Below are 18,750 nucleotides of genomic sequence, written 5' to 3' on the forward strand. Positions count from 1 at the left end.
CTTTTTTTAAATAGGGGAAACCCCTACCCCGCCATTCGTATATCATAGCGACAGGCTCCTCCTTTTTCTTGGTAACAGAAAAACATTAATGGCGGCTAGTAGCTCGGGAACAAATGTAGACGAGAAAAGGAAACTTTTAAATGAATGGCTCACTCACTTGGATGAAGCTAACAGTAAGAGACAATGGGGACAAGTAGTAGAAGCGGCTCAGCATTACACCAGGTGAATAATAGGGAGAAAGAATATGATAGGTGCCTCAGGGGCTGCTTAATCTATGTACTGTGCCTTTATTATGCATAGGATTGCTAGGCAAATGAGAGATTACACCTCACAGGAATCTTTTACTTTCAGTGACCATGAAAAGGTAGGATGGGTACTGTATGTATCTAGTATGCATAATGGGAGATTTTTAGAGGATTAAAAGTCTAGTCTCGTGTAATGAGAGTACACGAGACACCAGTACAGAGTACACCAGTATCCATGCCTCCAGGAGGCACAGAGGGTATGGTCTGGCTATGTGAGACTAGATACATTTACCAAAATAAAACCATTATGCACATGCTCAATAGCACCACAAGTTTATTGAATTTTAAACTGTAAATCACAGAATCAGATCATCCATAATTACCTGCGACACAATTTTTAATCAAAATAACTATGCAAGCAATTTGAGCTTTGCTATATCCAAATTCTATTTCAGTATCAATGTAATGTCAGATTTAACTTTAACCCATCAAACTGTCAGTCCCTTTTATGCTGTGTAATTGTATCCTTACTGTGTACTCTTGATGATAATTTTATGTGGCACTTACCAGTATTATTTTTACAATAATGCACTATAGCGTTATTTGCAACAAGCAAAACAAGATTTGCATGACCAGGCAGTCACACTTCGGGATTTTGCTGCAAGCAAGGATCATGATAGCAAGATAATAGACAACATCAAACAAGGTATGATTCATTTTATAGTAGATTAATGCTTTTAATTTTGTGTAGTTTTAATGAGTTTAAGTATTGAAACCGTTCCTAAAGGTACAGTAAGTTGCTGAACAACTGCTCTTGCTTACCACTTATTCTGCAATAGGACTTCCGACACTGGTTCCTTTGTCACGATTAAGCATTGTTGTTGAACGAATTGGACTAAAAAATGCAGCACAACACTCTCAACCTTTCATCAAGATATCTGTACTTTGTTAGTTCAATTGATCTATGTAATAATAAATTAAAATTAATATTTTTATAGCACAGGAAGGTACACCAATCGAGGATACATATGAGACGCCATATTCATCAAATTTTGAAAAAGATTACATTATTTTTAATTGCAATCCAATCAAATTAAAGACTCCAATGTCACAATTACCTACAGGTGACCAATAGTATTATGATAGTTTGATTAACTTCTTGTAGGATGTGCCATATTTTTTGAACTCTGTCATTATAAGCACAGCAAGAGAAAGACAAGCACCAAATGTTTTGCTTTTATGGAGCAAGATGAAGTGAAGCAAGGACCAATAGCACTTGAAATGTAAATACATGTACATGTATTCAAAAATTTATCATGAATCAATCTTTTTTTTACAGTTATAAAAAACCTACTGATGTTACTCGAAAGAAACTCAATCTTCTGACTAGGAAAGAGCTTTATCTTCATTTAACATTATCATTTTTTTACTAGTATTTATTTTTATTCTTGTATTATTATTATTATTATTATTATTATTATTATTATTAATCTAATTAATTCGCCACTCCATAAGAAGGTGGGGCTGGTCATATCTCAAGATGGAGTACACCCCTGGATATCCAGTTAACAAGAGATTGTCTGGAAAATACAATGGGTATGGTAATAGCAATCTCATTTCCATTAAAATATTTTCCTGCTTTTGCATATTTATAATTTAGCACCTTTGCTGCCGTTACTCTTAAAGAGAGACTGCCTAAAGTTTTAACTCAGATTATCGATTGTCTTCATAGCTACAATACTACTCTTGTAGAAAAGCATGGAAAGGTAAGGCAAGGTAGATGTATAATGTACAAACTTTTTGATGGTGAGGAGTCTGCTAAGCACTAAATCAAGTTCTATAGGAAATCACAAAAGTTTGGCTTAGTGCCCAGCATCCTAGCTGTCAGTATATATGCTTTAAAGCTGCTCAAAATGGCTAGGAAATATTTCTGAGTTTTATTTTCTGATGCACATGCATGCTCTTATGTTGTGTAAAAGTTTGAGAATAAAATTGGATTTTTACAAATTTTTGAAGTTGTTAAAAAATCTGTCCAAAGAAGCAAAAGACCCTGTACTAGTATAGGGTATTTTGCTTAGAAAGATTCCTCCATTTTTATTTCTTTTGATTCACAATTTACACATACTGTACATGTACATGTGCTTATGTGGTGTATCAAATTTGAGAATTGTTTATGAAACAAAGAATTGCTCAAAATTTTCACCAAAAGAGTGAAATCAAAATTATCAGGAGAGAATTCAAAGGAAGTTTGAACTGAAATTTGCTAATTTCAAGTTACTGTAAAACCCAAAGATGCTTTTTAGCCAGCTTTGTGGAAACTGGAAACCCTGAAAAGTGTGTGAAGATTATTGTATAATAATAATGATAATTGTGAATTGCTGAAAGTAATGAACAGACAATAGCAGTAAATATAAATTAAATAATGTAATAAGAAAATAGTGTAATTTTGAAATTAGCTACTATAATATTATTTTGTTTGTTAGGAAGGAACAGAAGCGCTTAAGGCATCTATAGCTATACTTTCTGAGCTGAAATATCGTATGCAGACTAATAAAGAAATGCAGCATATCAGTACTGGGCCTGATATCAAGGAGTGGAATGGTGTGTTTGAGGATTATAAAAGCAAATTAGGACACGAGCCACACTGGTTTGAGGTATCTTGGTTGTTCTTTGAATGTTACATGTATCGCAAAGTGATTGAGATCATACGCACTGAGTAAGTTATCCTTCAATAATCTCACGTGTTCTTGCTAATTAAATTTGCTATAATCTATATTAGGTCATTGTTGTCTCAATATGATCCTTTTAAAGACCAAAAGGAAGAATCGCTGACAAAATCAATGAGCCAAATGGAAAATGTAGCTATTCAATTGATGAAACAAGGCTCAAAAGTTGATCAAGAAATTTTTAACAAGTATTTAATGGTAAGGCATTGTAACATATCAATTTTTTCATTGTGTCTCTATGCACTAGCTATCACTCTGGGGAAATAAAGCTGATTTGTCAATGGCAGCCACAATGGATTCATATGAAATGACACATGAGCCTGAACAAGAGAGCTCTCTTCAAAAGTATATACTAGCAGATGATTCTGAGAGTGTGTGGATTCTACTGACCAACGAACGAGAAGAAAACAGAGAAATCGCAATAGTACTTGACAATTCAGGGTTTGAACTATTCTCTGATTTAATGTTTGCTGAATGGTTGCTTACCTCAGGCCTTGCTGATCACATATCCCTTTACTGTAAGACGTACCCTTGGTTTATATCCGATGCTACCAGGAGAGACATTGATTGGACATTGGAACAGTTTACCTCCTCGAGCATCAAAGTATTAGCTGATTTTGGTAACCAGTTGTCTAAGAGGCTAGCAGAAGGAAAGATGAGTATCAAGGAGCATCATTTCTGGACAACTTCATACGAGTACTCAGCTATGAAAACAGTGTCACCAGATTTGTACTCATCCCTCTCTACTGCCAAACTTGCAGTTTTTAAAGGAGACCTAAATTACCGTAAACTTGTTGCTGATCGTAATTGGGTCTATACTGAGAGGTTTGCCACTGCTCTCCAATCTTTCAGGCCTACAAACGTGTTAGCACTACGAACACTAAAAGCTGATCTTGTTGTAGGACTGCCGGAAGATGCTGCCTCTAGAGCTGCATCATGTGATCCTGATTGGATGATAAAAGGAATGTTTGGGGTCTTGCAACTGGCTGTAGCAATCTGAACATGTCAAAGAACTTGCAATTAATTTAATTTTATTTTTAGGCATTATGCTGCACAACTTTAGCAATGTATTATGCACCTAATATGGTATAACAATAATAATTATTATGTAACATCACATGATCACGATAAATTAGTCAATTATACATGCACATCATAATAATTTATTTAATTTTAACACTTCTAGCAAGGCTCAATCTTATTCCACCTTTCTCTCCTCCATAACGATACAGCTCCTTTTCCACTGGTCGCACAACATGCCTGTGTTTAGTGACAGCTTTCTCAAATTTCCTGCGATGTTTGACTCGAGGATTTCGTAATTCTTTTTTCTTTCTTGCATTGAGGCCCTTGTTGCTGGCAATCTGATATGTAATAGCTCTCTTCCCATTAGCTTCAATAACCTCAGGCTCTTTGCTAACTTGAGGTAAGTCACTTCCAAATGAAACCCTCTTCTCTTTTTTCGCTTTCTTTATTCTCTCATAAAACTCAATTGGGTCTTCAGGAGCTGGACGCTTTTGATTTTTAGGTACCAGATCATCTTTTTGCTTCAAGATGCCACTACGAGGAGGAGCCACAGAAACTGCCTCAGTATTTTTCAACTGGTCAATAGCAATCGAAGACTCAACTTGTTCTAGCATGTGTTGGAGCTCCATGATCCTAGACATGACAGGATGATCTACAACTGATGCTTGATTGGCTTGAAGTGTCAAATAAAAAACGATATTCAACTTATACAGATGATACAATTGATCAAGCATCGATATCAGTTTAGCTTTTGGCGATAGCTTATCAAACTTCTCTTTCTGGCTATTTTTGAAATATTTTAGCATTTCTCCAAAAGACTCCTCTTTTATACTTAAATCATTAGTTAGTTCTATGAATTCTGGCCAATTTTCCTCAATAAATGCTAACTGCTCATCATCTGACAGTTTCGTAAGATCCTTTGGCACAATAGTCGAAGTGTTAGTTTGATTAAGACTAAGCTGTGAAACGGCTGGTAAATCGCTAATGACAAAATCATCATCATGCAATGATTCTATCATGCGGCGTTGTAAAGACAGAGCTTCTCTTTGTTCCTCTTCTGCTACAGACTCATCTGAGCTAGCCTCTCCTTCATCATCAATGTAATCAGTGTTATAGAAAGTGTTTTTCTTACTACCCCAGGCTTTATCTGATGGCCCAAACTCCTCTTTCTCTCCATCACCATCTTCCTCCTCCTCTTCATTACTTGAGGATTCTTCTTGATCTGTCTCTAATGTCTCTAGCCCCAGTACCTCTTCATCGTCTGAGTCCTCTTTCTCTGAACAACTAGCGTAATCAGAGCCATTGTTTAGTGGGAGTATCTCCTTCCCCTCGAGGTATTGGTCTATCTCGTCCTTGTGAAAATCGACATCTGCTGTGTTCCACTTTTCATATCGAGATTCGTCCTCGCTATCAAGTGTCGAGGCAGGTGCCTTTTGTGTTCCCTTTTTACGAGCCCCCTTCTTCTTTCCCATAACGATTCTCTACACACATGGGTTTGTATTATAATTTTCCATGTGACTTGACGCATGCGCAGAAAAGGCGAGCATGGGGTCACGTGCTATTAATCATTGTTATTAAAAATAATTTTTTGCTCTCTGAAAATTATGTTCAATTAGAATCAAGAGAACAAGTAACTGAATAGTACCATGAAGTTATCGTAACCCACTGGAGAGCCTCCTTCCAACTCCTGTCTTTGGATGCTTGATAAATGCCCAGTCAACTTTTAACATCTGACCTAAAAACTCAGCACCATTCAAAGCATTAATAGCCTGCTGAGCCTCTCTATAGGTTTCATATTCCACAAGAGTGTATCCCTTTAAAAAACCAGTCCTGCGATCCAAATTTACATGCATGTTTTTGACTTCTCCATATTCTGCAAATTTGTCCATTAACTCATCTTCTTGAGCCTCCTCATTTACACCAGTGACAAAAAGTATCCAACCTTCAATTGACCTAGAGAGAGAGAGAGAGAGATGATAGCATTAGAGAAGAAAATACCATATATATGGCCAGTTTATTTAGAACAAATTTTTCAGGTTTTTAATACTGTACAAGATGACTCAATAGTGGAAATTTGTGAAAATTTGTGAACTTCCAGATAGAGGGCATTTGTAAAAATTATTACCATATACTGGGATACTTTCGCATTGTTAAATTTTCACAAATCTTGCATTTGTAAGATTTCACAAAATAAAATTCTCACAAATAGCTTGCAAACTCTACCACATGGCAATAAAAATGCAGAATTTCACAATTTTAATTTTTTTGACGAAGCAAAAACGCAAAATCCGTAAAAATTAGGCTACTTGAAAATTTCCCAGTATACAGTATCCTCAAAAACCATATTGCAAAGGTGATGAATTTATTTGGCAAATTTGGCATTTAGATAGTGGCCAATCATCACAAAAATAATTAGCAAATCAGTTTGTCAAAATTTTACCCCCCCCAGCTACATGTGTATAGGGTATTGGTAATCAATAGGTAACTAATAATTATCTATATAACACCACAAGACAAAGGAAGAGGCAAAATATCTGTCCTGATGGTCTAATCAATCAGAACAATTGTAATTAAAAATTAGTAATCAACCTCATGGGCCCTGGTCCTTCACTGGAGTCGATGGATTCGTACTGGAGCTTCTCATAATCTCTGTCTTTATCTCCGAATCCTCTCCCTTTCCTCACTTTAGCAGAAGACTTGACCTTTTCAACGGAACCGTCTTCCATAGCATAGTCCTCCCCAATTCCCGCCATTTTGTTTTCATAAAACGTGTATTGCGGGGGCGTGCCCACAGATAATTATCTTTGGTAGTAAAATTATTTTAATTATAAAAAATTTTGATACCAGATAAATCCTATGCTTCTTAAAAATTGGTTCATAGTTCCTAGAGTTAGTTTGCTGTATGTGTTTATTATCTTATGCGTAAGAGGACTTTGCGCTGGAACCGATGCTGCAGCTCCCCTCTCTTGATCAGTGTCTGTAGTACTGTCTTTATTGCTTTCTCTGAGTAGTTCTGTTTGACAAAATCCTGCAAGATACGTTGCTCAGATACATAAGAACCAATCGGAAACCGAGTCTTTAACTGACGCTCAATCTTACGAACTTCCTCTTGATCGAAAGCACTAGTGAATCCTTCAGCTCCTGCAAAAAGTATAAATTAAATATCTCAAATAATAAATAGCTATTCTCAGACACATACCAGACAGAGATCCAGACATGGCAGCATCTAGTGTAGATACTTTAAACAACCTCAGTGCCTCATCAATGTGACTCTCAAGTGCAAATGGAGCAAGAGACATTTTAGCTAAAGACTCTGCAATACGAACAATGGCCTCCAATTGCCTGCACAGTGATGCAACGGTTAAATGATAGGTAATGGTGGTAATACCTGACTGTTATAGGAATTGAGCTCTTCTTTGATATTTCTCTTTCATGTTGTCTTGCTTCTGATCTCATCATTACATATTGATTCTTTAATTTATCAGCAGCAGCTTCACTCAATCGAGGACCACACTGACTACATATAAAAATAAAGACAAAATTGTAATATCAGTAAATTGAACCTTACATGTACAATTAACATTCATACATGTAACATTTATGCATGACGCTACTGTGTTCATTTTAACTTGATCAAAAGCTTTCTTTATGCAATAGACATACACTTATTCTAAGCATGAGTAATAAACTTACACTTTGCAAAATGCAATGAATTTCTTAAGGAAAGATAAGCTCAACTCTCCTTCAGTCTCTTCCTCTGTCACTGCATTCAAATGAACCTTCATAACATGTTTCGCTAACCGCTACAAATAAAAAGAAATTTAATCATTATCCGTGATGTAAAATTTGTGCATACATTGTAGTTCATTAATATTACAGTAAAATGAAATAGAATAAACTCACAGTGTCCTTGGTGAAATCATGCTCATCTTTTATGATAAAGATCATATCAAAACGTGAAAGAATTGTAGGCATAAAATCAATGTTCTAACCACAAAAAAGAAAATTATAGTAATCACACTGCCATTTTAGCAAAAAAATATGTCTGGTGTCTGCATGTGGAAGCAACATGTACATGTACATGTACATGCATGAGGTTCTACATGTGTGAGCTGCAAAAGGAATCCAATATCAATATCATCACATAAAAATAGACAGGGATTCTCACAAAACATGCTAAGTGAGCTAAAAGTACTACCATACAGTACATGGCATATTTGGAGCAACTTCAAAAACTCATAAATAATCCAATTTTGATCAAAATCAGCTCAATATTTCTACACAACATAAGAACATGAATATGTGTCGAAAGAAATTATAAAAATAGAAAAGTCAATGCATCAAATACCAAAAAATATAAAAAAGGAGAATTCTCTCTGTGATTTTTGTTGAAATACCATGTGCTATAGTACAGGGTCTTTGGCTCAATTTTTATTGACAATTTATGCACCAAAAAGAAGCCACATAGTAAGCACTATGCCAAATAGGAAACACTGTCAATGCCATTAACTTACAGCCTCTCCTTTAATATCATCCCATCGACCAAACACAGAATTAGCTGCAGCTAAAACAGAACATCTTGAATTAAGAGTGGTGGTAATCCCAGCCTAAGATAATACAGTGTGTCATTACAATTATTTGCATTGAAGCAAACAAATGAACATTACATGTATTTTAAAAAACAACACACAGTATTTGTCAATCATTACTTTTGCTAAAGATATTGTTTGCTGTTCCATTGCCTCGTGGATAGCAACTCTATCATCTTCTCTCATCTAATAACAATAAGAATAATATTACCAGTAGTTTAACTAATTTTTCTTGTTCAGTAGATCAAAATGCATGTCTTAAACCTTTGTCAACTTCTTGCAGGTGGTACATGTACAATAAAGTCAATATTCAATTACTGTAGTACAAGAAATTTATGAACTAAAGAGGCCACAATTTCATAAATACATACATGTGAATGAGTTTGAGATACATGTAAAACAAAATCCCAAAAGCAACATTAAGCAGCTGCCAGACACTCACCTTATCAAATTCATCAATACAGACCACACCTCCATCAGCTAGCACCATTGCTCCACCTTCTACTATGAAGCCACGCTATAATAATAATAATAATAATAATAATAATAATAATAATAATAATAATATTTTGTTATTATTTTATTATTGTTATTTTATTTTATTTTCCTATTTTTGGTTGGTCCCCATTTTTCGTTTCTATTTTTCTTCCCTTATATGCTTTCCTATTTTGTCTCTCATTGTGTATAATAATAATAATAATAATAATAATAATAATAAAAATAATAATAATAATAATAATAATAATTGCAATATTAACTCACAGTAGATGGATCCCTCAATACTGAAGCAGTAAGTCCAGCAGCACTACTGCCCTTACCAGACGTATAAACCTGTCAAACAGGTTTAGCCAGTTAAACAATACGGCATTAAATTACTTACTCCAATTGGAGAGACTTTCTCAACAAACTTGAGGAGTTGACTCTTAGCAGTCCCAGGGTCACCTAATAACAATACATTAATGTCTCCACGTCTAGTTAGTCCATCAGGCAGCCTCTTCCTTGATCCTCCAAACAATAGGCAAGACAACGCTTTCTTGATGTCTAATTATAACAAATTAAACACTTTCATTATTTTATCAAGATATAAATGTAGATGGAAATTAGGATAAATTAGCATTCATAGTATGCAGTATGTCAGTAAATCTTTAATAGAAAAACAAAAACACAGACTACAGCTAAACCCTGGCAACACAATGTATGTACATGACCATGTACGTATATACAGTACATTGAGTATCACATGTGTGGTACTACATTTGTATATACTATATACATTGTCTATATACATTTAGATAGTGTCAAATAATTATTTAAACCAGGTCGTATCATGGACAAAATACAAATGCACATACATGTACATGTCTCTGCATAATTCATAATTCTTTTACACAACTGAAGATTTTGTGATTGAAATTGGGCAAATGCTCAAAACTAATATCTAAAAATTGTCTGTGATCTGAAAATTTGGAACTAATGACTTACATGTAGAATAACAAAAGTGCATCAAGAATGGAATGCTTTGTAGTGTACATGTACATGTGGGTACATGTACTTGCAGTACAAAATACATACATGTGCCATATAGCTGGTAAATATACATTTTAGAATGAAGAATGAAGGAAATTAGGAGCTTTGACAGCAATTTTATTGAGCCTTTATGTGCATACTCAATAACACATGGTCACAAATTTGCCAATTAAAACCCTCCAATCATCAAAATTTAGCAATTCACCAAAATTTCCCCCTCAAAACTACCAGCTATACAGTATACTATTAATCTCTAACTAGATATGTAATTTTAAATGGTACAATAAAAGACAAAAAATTTTGAAAGGAGTTGTCAATACCTAGTCCTCCATAGATTGAAGGTGCTATTGACTTTGCTATGATATCATAGACATCAGGGCGTCCTGCTAATTGCCTCATCTCTTCTTGTTCCTCGGGTCGTAATGTTTCTAGGCTGCTCCTACCAAGACCATCAGAGTCAATCTCAATACCAACTACACGAAGATATGGCTTCCTTATACCAACAGTAGCTTTATTGTCACGTGTCTGACGTGTACTCTAACAACAACAATAAAAATAACAATAACACAACAACAACAACAACAATAATAATAATAACAATAATTTTACGTGTACATCAATCATTTCTAATTATAATTTTTTTGCAGCATAATAATAATAATAATAATAATAATAATAATAATAATAATAATAATAATAATAATAATATAAAGTAACTAAAAGCTACAGATGAAGACAAAACTTATTGGGATTTGAGACATGCACGCACACAGTAGATATATGTATATCTCATTACAGTTTAATCCTTTATATTATATGGTACATGTATTATTATTTGGTTGAAATTGCTAAAAAATGTTATTACGTTCTTGGGTAGACAAACCAAATAGATATACATGTACATGTACTGTACATTATATGTACCTTATTAGAAACACCTTTCCTTATGGAATAGATCCCAACAACTGTAACTCTATTACCAGGAACAACAAATTCAGTCAAATATCTATCACAATACAACTGGAGGTGACGTGGCAACTCGCCATTAGGAACAGCATCTGGAGCCTCTTGCAATTTAAGAGTCTAAATAATAATAATAAATAAAATAATAATAATAACAATAATAATAATAACGTACATGTACATATTATTGTTCCTTTCGTTCTCCCTACATGTACATGTATCTTACATGTAAATTCTTATTCCTCATCCACTTCTAATGAAATATATATTACATGCAACATACAAATTAATATTTTTGTACAATGCTCTTATAAAAGAAAAACTTTAACGGCACAAAATTTGTGTTTCTAAAGGAAATATTATGTTTGTAAAAACTTTTAAGTACATGCAACTTAAAGTGCTTAACTGTGTCTATGATTCTAATGTGATCTAAAAGAAGAGATAGTTTACTAAGATGTAATACAGTGCACATCAGAGCATCAGTTTGATAACCATGATTAATTTAATGAATTTCATGCATTAGTACATGTAAAAAGGTATTTTATACATGCATGTATATTTGGCAGTTGTATGGCTAGGAGAAAATTCTGATTACTGACCTGAAAATCAACACACTTGCATTTGTCTGGTACAATAAAATAAGGATCAACTGAACATTTCACTTGACCAGTTTGCTCCCTAAAATAATTGAAATTAATAAAACAATTAATGCACTAATTGATTATTATTAGAAAGAGCTCATTAACAATGAATGAAATTTATATTAGCAAAATTTTTATCAGCCAAAAACAAAATCCCAATTACATGTAGTAATTCCTGCACTCTTATGACACAACATTATAACCTGAAAACTTTGAGGAAATAAAACTAGGCAAATGAGGCCACGACAAATAATATAAATACACTGTATGTCAGGGTTTCCCACAGGATTTTGGCATACTGGTAGTGCTCATATCATTGTAGCATTTTAATTCTAATTACCTGAATCAAGCCAAAATTTGGTCCGAGACCATGCATTATAGTACAGGAACTTTGGCCCAATTTTTGAGCAACTTTTAAAATTTGTAAAAAATCAATTCAGAATGGAACCAGCTCAAATTTTCACCCCAACATACATATAAGTACATGTGGACAGATATTATTAAATTATTATACCAATTATTAATTGTATCATTAGTACACCTAATTCTTCTACTTACGTTGAACATTTTCTTGGTAGTACGTATCCTTCCAATCCAGGACGTATGGGTATGTTGGACTGAAAGTTCTTACAATTACGACATTGAATAGTAATATGAGTTGCTTTAGCTCTTATAGCAGAAGCATTAATAACAATACCAGGGACTTTAACTAGATGAGCCATGTGATCAGACTATAGGTAGAAGATATGAGGAGAATTTAAAAAGGAATTTGAAATGCAGTGGTATGTACATGTACGTGTTAACTGATTACTAATAACAAACCTTCAATTGCCTTATCTGAACTGGATTGGTAGTTGATTTTAACATTATTTGGATTTCTTGCACTTTTTCCTCTCCAATAGGGCGGGGCTGAGTCAACTCATCGGCTGCTTCCTTTGCTGCATCTTCAAACTTAAAATAAAAATTTTTTAAATAATAAAATTTATGAGACAAGAAACTCACCAGAGGCAGGAAGTCAGATGGTACATTTGTCAGTTTTGTCGCTAACTGAGAATCAAAAGATGCCAAATCCTGAAGATCAACTTCGAGCCAGTATCTCTTTGTGTTGTAATGATGCTTCAACTGATCCCTAACAAACCAAGGAAGGTAATAGAGTTGTTCGATACAAGATAATTTTTCGAATGGGCATCAACTGAATTAAGAGATTAGTCTAAATTTAAAATGGCTGTCTGTAACAATTTCCTTGAAAAGTCAAGGAATCAGGTTTATTCTGAGAGATGGAAGGAATGTTAGCATCAAAGGCTCTGATAAAAAGGACACTAAAATGTACTTTTGAGTAATCAATGTTTAAAAATGAAAAAGTACTCTTTTTCAAACATGAGAAAGACTGCAGAATTGCTTGAAACTTTGCAAAAATGAAAGCTAAAATGCTTTCATGTAAAATTAACAACTTCAACCCAATTTCTCGAAGTTATACTGCCCACTTTACCAGAGCCTTTCTACTGTACAGTGTATATCAGGAATTTTTGCTGCCCTAAATTTTCGCAAATTTTAATTTCTCGCAAAATTTAATTCACCTACAGAGGGATGCCATGTAAGCTTTATACAATAGCAAAAATTTATTCTTGTAAGAATTTTCTTGTCAAAAATTTTCAGTATACAACTTTCATACATTGCATCAATAAATTCAAATTAGCACAAAATTAACGGTACACACTTATTTTTGTTTAGGCCAAGTAGTTTGTATCATAAATAAGAGAGTACTTTTCATTTACCCTATTATCTATGTTTGCACACTCTTCCAAGGGCTTAATTAATACAGGTGGAAATCGCACCTACTCTAAGTTCCCTCCCCCAAAATAGTCTGGGTAAATTTAATAAGGGTTAATACACAATGTTTGTTGTCTGTTTATTACACAAATGCAGTTAGATCTAACTAACAATCATGTGTACAATAGCTTATGCCTGCACCAGCAAAAATAGTGATTGCTAAAATAAAAATCCCCCAAATACCTAAAGCACTGCCTAAAATCTTCCATCATTTTACCTGTAACAAAAACAGTTTTGATGATCCATAAATGTTTTAATAAACTCCTTGAATTTCTTTTGAAAGCCAGATCTAGTCTGCTGGCCATCACTTCTGTCATCAGAGAAGAAAGAGTCACTGAAATACACACCCGGATCATCAAAACCAGCCATTTTGAAGTCGTCTCGTGCTCGCGCCCCCTATTTTGTGTATCACGTGACTGAGAGCTGTGCCTGTGGCGTGGAATGTGGATCATGAGCTATGATCACGTTGCATGATTTTAGAGAATTTTTTATGACATCACAAATTCAATGCAACTATTAATCAGTGTTTTGAAAATCAAATATTAGTGGTTCTCTTCTCATTATCACTCTTGCTGGTGAAAATAGATCATCTGTGTTCTCATCATCGTCCTTCAGTAATCGGTTTTCTTTTGCTCCCTTAAATTTTCCAATGCTGATACAGAATTTAAGATTATGCCTATTTTTAATTTGAGTGGTAAAATGAAATAATATTGTGATGACAAAAGCAGCTAGTGAAAAACTAATAGATGCTGCTGTAATGATTTCACCAGTACTAGTATCATGTAGACTCATAACTTCTAGTAAAATATTCAACTGGGCCACTAAACCTAAATTGATGAGATAGAAACCTTCCAGTACACATAGCAACCTGTTTCTATAAACACCTTTGGACAGGTACAACAGCACGGCTGCCATCACTGCAATGATATAGTTATTGATTTTTGGTATAGTTCCAGTAGTGTATGAGAATATGGTAGTGAGCAGTAGACGCATTATTAAAAGGAGTCCTGTCCAGTATCTGTACTTGTCCTTATATGGGCCAGTATAAGCATCAATGAAGGGCTTCAGCTTAATTATAGGATCAAGGGAACTCTTAAAACATTTACCACTGTAGTGTTGTAGCCATTGAGCAAGCAACACTAGTACTGTATAAATCAGGCCAGCTATTAAAAACAGTATTCCTACTAGAAATATTGGTATGTGCTTCCTGTTAAGATAACGAATGTTTCCATCAATACTCCATACAAGCCAGTGTGCTTGTTTGCAGCTGACAACAGCTAGCATTAGAATATTAGTGACGAGACGCAGAAGTTTGGTATAGGACATGAAGACAAGTGTAGCTAAGACAGGGACGGAGTTATTGCCACAGAGTCTTGTGACATTACTAGAATAATGAGACAGCATTATAATGATAATGATTAGTAACCATACATATAATGGGAATGCAAATTGTAGCCATGTCTTCCAATATCCATCCAGTCCGTTAAAGAAGCAGGTTTGAATGCCAAGATCAAGATTGAGCCATGCAATGAACTGACTCAATACCGGTATATTTATCCCATTAGGGAACAATGCAGCTTCATTTAACTTGATGACATTAGCATAGAATAGTAACCCATTGATGCTTCCAACAGACACAGTCATATTAGAAACCAACAAAAAGACCACTAACAATATACCAGCTAGGATGAAAGCAACTATTAGTAATAGATAATTGTTACTACAGTGTTGACATTTGTTGGAGCCTAACATAAGACTGAGTCCTTGCTGACACTCCCCACAAAGAATACCCGATCTACCATTGGTACACTGAAGATCAGAGTCAGTGAGATTGAGTCTGACAATAGATTTATCACAATAATCAAAGGGGCAGTTAGTATGAGCTACAACACACTTGGATTCCTTACTGTAGTATAACCAGTTGGTACCAGATCTACTGATAGGATGTGGCATCATGTTGATGTCACACTCTGTACCATTAATAGCTCTAATTATACTACCACAAACACAAGCACCAGAAACAGCATGAAGATCAAGACCAATGGGACACTGCAAAAAGGTCACATTGATTGTAAAATGTGCATTCAATATTTTCATATTAGTTGCAGTCTTCTTAAGTCCAATTTTTATTTGTCCTGCTTCTTTACTCTTATTCATTTGATTGATTGTGTATGTAAAGTTCTTGCATTTTCGCTCAGTTTCATGATTATTATCAGGATTCACAATTCCCACACCACTGGAATTACTGGTTACCAATACAGAGGGAGCTATTCCACCACAAGCTCCAACAGTTGCTAGTGAGAGACTAATAGACTGACCAGGATATATCTTATGAGCAATTGATCTAGTGTTGCAGTTTACACTTGAGGACCTATCATCAGATATGCATACGCCAAATGCACCAGAAGTAATAAAGTCACCATAAGGCCTTGGAAAGTTATATAAATTATTGCAATTGACTCTGTCAATAAGTTTATTAGCAAATGGTACAGGGACAAGAGTTGGTGCTACCTGTCCTTCTTCCTTGTACTTCATATAACAGCCCCAATAGAGTCCATTGTATACATTGTCTCCACTTACTGAAGCAGAATTATTTTTAAAAACAGGAGTAAACTTTTGAAATGTACATCTCTGCATGTTATTTGATTTGGTATATGTTGGGCTAACTACGTATATTGCTCCACCAGCACCATCTGCAGTGTTATTAATAAAATAAGTGATGGATCTGGAATCACCAATAATTATTGTACTTTCACTAATCCACATGCCCCCTCCATTGCTTGGTGATCTGTTATTGGATACTAATGATGAACTATTCAGGAAAAAAATACTGCAGGAACCTTCTGTGGATATTCCTCCTTGCATGTTACTTGTTATAGTTGCATTATTGATGTCAAATTTGCTTGACATGCAGTTTGCGTAAATGCCATTTTTTGAATTATTGCTAATAGTCATGTCTTTGAGAGTAAGATAGCTACGATTTAATGTTAGAGACAAACCAATATGTCCATTATTCAAAGTGATTCTGTTCATAATGATGGAGCTATTTCTGAGAGATACCAACTGTATATTTTTTAATATGTTATCTGTTGCTGCAACACTGCTCAAATATAATTGACTATTTCGATAGCATTCAATTAAAATTCCATTTAAGTGATTGTCATGTACACGCAATTTTGCTAATGATGCTACACTAGATGGATAACCAATTACTATTATTCCATGTCCACTGCTATTAGAAACAGAGACATTATTTACATTAACAATAGCATTCTTATGGCATTCTATATATATCCCATTTCCATGTTTATGTGATACAACAACATTATGCATCTGAAGATTTCCTTGATGCTGAGATCTAGCCCTGAAACAGATTAGTGTTGTACTCCCACTTACTGAACATTTAAAGTATGCTACATTAAAAGGAGCGAAAAAGTCTACCAAAATGTTTGTAATAATTATTTGTTGTGTCAGTTTCTTCAAAATAAAGAAACAAAGACTTGAAAATAAGATTTGAAATGCTTACCGAGGTACACAATCTCACTGCAACTGTATGAGAGGTGCTAATAATAATTGGTATATCATCTCTGGAGTATGCTTCTCCTTTTAAGGTTATACTATTAAGTCCCTCAATTATGAAGTTACCAGCCATTTCATGTTGTCCAGGTAGGAAGATGAGTGTAGTATTTGATGGCCAGTTAGTCTTTGTAATGTAGTAAGAAAGCATGTGACTCTCTCCAGTGAAATTATGATGGTGCCCATTCGTAACCACATAAAACACACTATCTTTGGATGAAGCAAATTTGGAAAGCAAGAACACTGCATGTATAAGCATCTAAATAAGTACAATGTATGTGTCTATAGCCATTTTAATAGTAATAAAACTTACAATTGCAAAGGTATTCATGATGCTAGCTGGAATAGAAAAAATCAAGCAGAATAGGAATATCTACAAGTTAAAGGTTTTATGAAAGTATTTGTAAGCTCGGAACATTAAAAATGCATAATAGGTAAGGTTTCATCATGGTTTCATTAACTTGCCAGAAACCTTGAAAAACACCAATATGTCATTAGAGCTCTCTTTGAGGATTAGACACCAAAGCTATAGTCTATCCACTGTGGAGTTAGAAAGAGTAGTAACATGCATTAAACTGTGCGGGCACTTGTTACTATTGACATTTACTATTGTGGTTGATTTACAGTCAGCACTTTTCATAAAAGCCAAAATGGTGTAGGTGATTTATTTAGTTGATGTAAAAAAGTAACAAGAAACATGACAGAAGAAGACCCAGGGTGATACTCAAAAAGGCAGAAATTATTGCATGTGCAAAACATTATGAATGGGGACATGTTGCAGTCCTGCACGATAAAAGATGCATAATATTGTGAGCAATGTCTTTATTCTCACAATTCATTATGACTAAGTCAAGTTCAGCCAGCAGAGCTTACAGCCACAGCAAAGCATGACATAAAAAAGTCTTTTTATAACAATAATAATAAATTAATGGTACGCATAGATGCACTAATATTAAGGACTGCACCCTTACATGTACATGTATGTACATTTCTAAAAACAGGAATAAATTGTAACAGTATAAACTTCCCTTGCAGTGCAGCAAGGCTAAGAACACATAAAACAAATAACATACATTGTATATCAAATAGTTAATCCTCAAATTTTATAATATTAAATTTAAAAAATAAGTCCATAAAAATTTGTTTTTGTCAATGAACTTACATGTATAATATATTAATATTATTCATTACAAGGATTAAAATGAATGAAACACATGTACATACAAAATGATAGTGAGTAAATCAATACTAATCAGTTCTAAATGATACACACTCTTCAACAATTTGTCGTAAGTCAGGGTTTTCCATCGCAGCTGCTACGCGTTCTTTATCATTTATTTGTTTGTTTACTGAAAGAAAAGATGAAATGAAATACAAAAATTAAAAAATAACCAATCACATAACAAGCTCAAAGCAAAAAGACAATGATAAAAAACAGTTACAAGTACACATACATTTGTATCACAATAAAAATTGAGAAGCCTTTTATAGCCAAAATGGTAATAAATGTACACATTTTTTAACAATTTTAATTCTTTTTAAGGACTGTTGTTTATTATGTCAATACATGACTAGTAAATATACATGCATTAATTTAAACACTGTGACAAAGTAATATGATGGGCCTGGA

General features: G+C 34.2%; 5 protein-coding genes across 5 annotated transcripts; 2 read left to right on the plus strand and 3 right to left on the minus strand.

The window, feature by feature from the left end:
- The first annotated feature begins 49 nt into the window (after positions 1–49).
- On the plus strand, positions 50–1,784 carry LOC100641556 (axin interactor, dorsalization-associated protein-like). The gene is made up of 8 exons (XM_003387570.2): positions 50–222; positions 301–364; positions 843–951; positions 997–1,032; positions 1,085–1,192; positions 1,244–1,369; positions 1,411–1,528; positions 1,585–1,784. The coding sequence occupies exons 1-8, from the start codon at positions 89–91 to the stop codon at positions 1,676–1,678; spliced, it is 789 nt and encodes a 262-aa protein (XP_003387618.1). The 5' UTR covers positions 50–88; the 3' UTR covers positions 1,679–1,784.
- On the plus strand, positions 1,756–4,103 carry LOC100641683 (protein-glutamate O-methyltransferase-like). Its single transcript, XM_003387571.3, has 5 exons — positions 1,756–1,841; positions 1,906–2,011; positions 2,729–2,961; positions 3,025–3,169; positions 3,219–4,103. Exons 1-5 carry the CDS (start codon positions 1,786–1,788, stop codon positions 3,969–3,971), a joined length of 1,293 nt encoding a protein of 430 aa, XP_003387619.1. The 5' UTR covers positions 1,756–1,785; the 3' UTR covers positions 3,972–4,103.
- LOC100641809 (something about silencing protein 10-like) lies at positions 4,054–5,513 on the minus strand. The gene has a single exon (XM_003387572.3). The coding sequence runs from the start codon at positions 5,464–5,466 to the stop codon at positions 4,135–4,137; it is 1,332 nt and encodes a 443-aa protein (XP_003387620.1). The 5' UTR covers positions 5,467–5,513; the 3' UTR covers positions 4,054–4,134.
- Positions 5,514–5,562: 49 nt separating this feature from the next.
- LOC100638940 (RNA-binding protein 8A-like) lies at positions 5,563–6,780 on the minus strand. The gene is made up of 2 exons (XM_003387551.3): positions 6,584–6,780; positions 5,563–5,947 (listed from the first exon to the last, which is right to left on the minus strand). Exons 1-2 carry the CDS (start codon positions 6,745–6,747, stop codon positions 5,647–5,649), a joined length of 465 nt encoding a protein of 154 aa, XP_003387599.1. The 5' UTR covers positions 6,748–6,780; the 3' UTR covers positions 5,563–5,646.
- Positions 6,781–6,797: 17 nt separating this feature from the next.
- Positions 6,798–13,948, minus strand: LOC100639067 (DNA replication licensing factor mcm5-A-like). The gene is made up of 17 exons (XM_003387552.2): positions 13,762–13,948; positions 12,717–12,843; positions 12,537–12,665; positions 12,273–12,445; positions 11,673–11,751; positions 11,035–11,193; positions 10,431–10,647; positions 9,464–9,624; positions 9,346–9,414; positions 9,026–9,100; positions 8,704–8,769; positions 8,509–8,601; positions 7,898–7,981; positions 7,688–7,797; positions 7,383–7,511; positions 7,194–7,336; positions 6,798–7,135 (listed from the first exon to the last, which is right to left on the minus strand). The coding sequence occupies exons 1-17, from the start codon at positions 13,911–13,913 to the stop codon at positions 6,906–6,908; spliced, it is 2,196 nt and encodes a 731-aa protein (XP_003387600.1). The 5' UTR covers positions 13,914–13,948; the 3' UTR covers positions 6,798–6,905.
- Between the last annotated feature and the right edge of the window lie 4,802 nt (positions 13,949–18,750).

The sequence above is a fragment of the Amphimedon queenslandica genome, unplaced genomic scaffold (genome assembly GCF_000090795.2).
Source record: "Amphimedon queenslandica unplaced genomic scaffold, v1.1 AMPQUscaffold_13338, whole genome shotgun sequence".
Lineage (NCBI taxonomy): Eukaryota > Metazoa > Porifera > Demospongiae > Haplosclerida > Niphatidae > Amphimedon > Amphimedon queenslandica.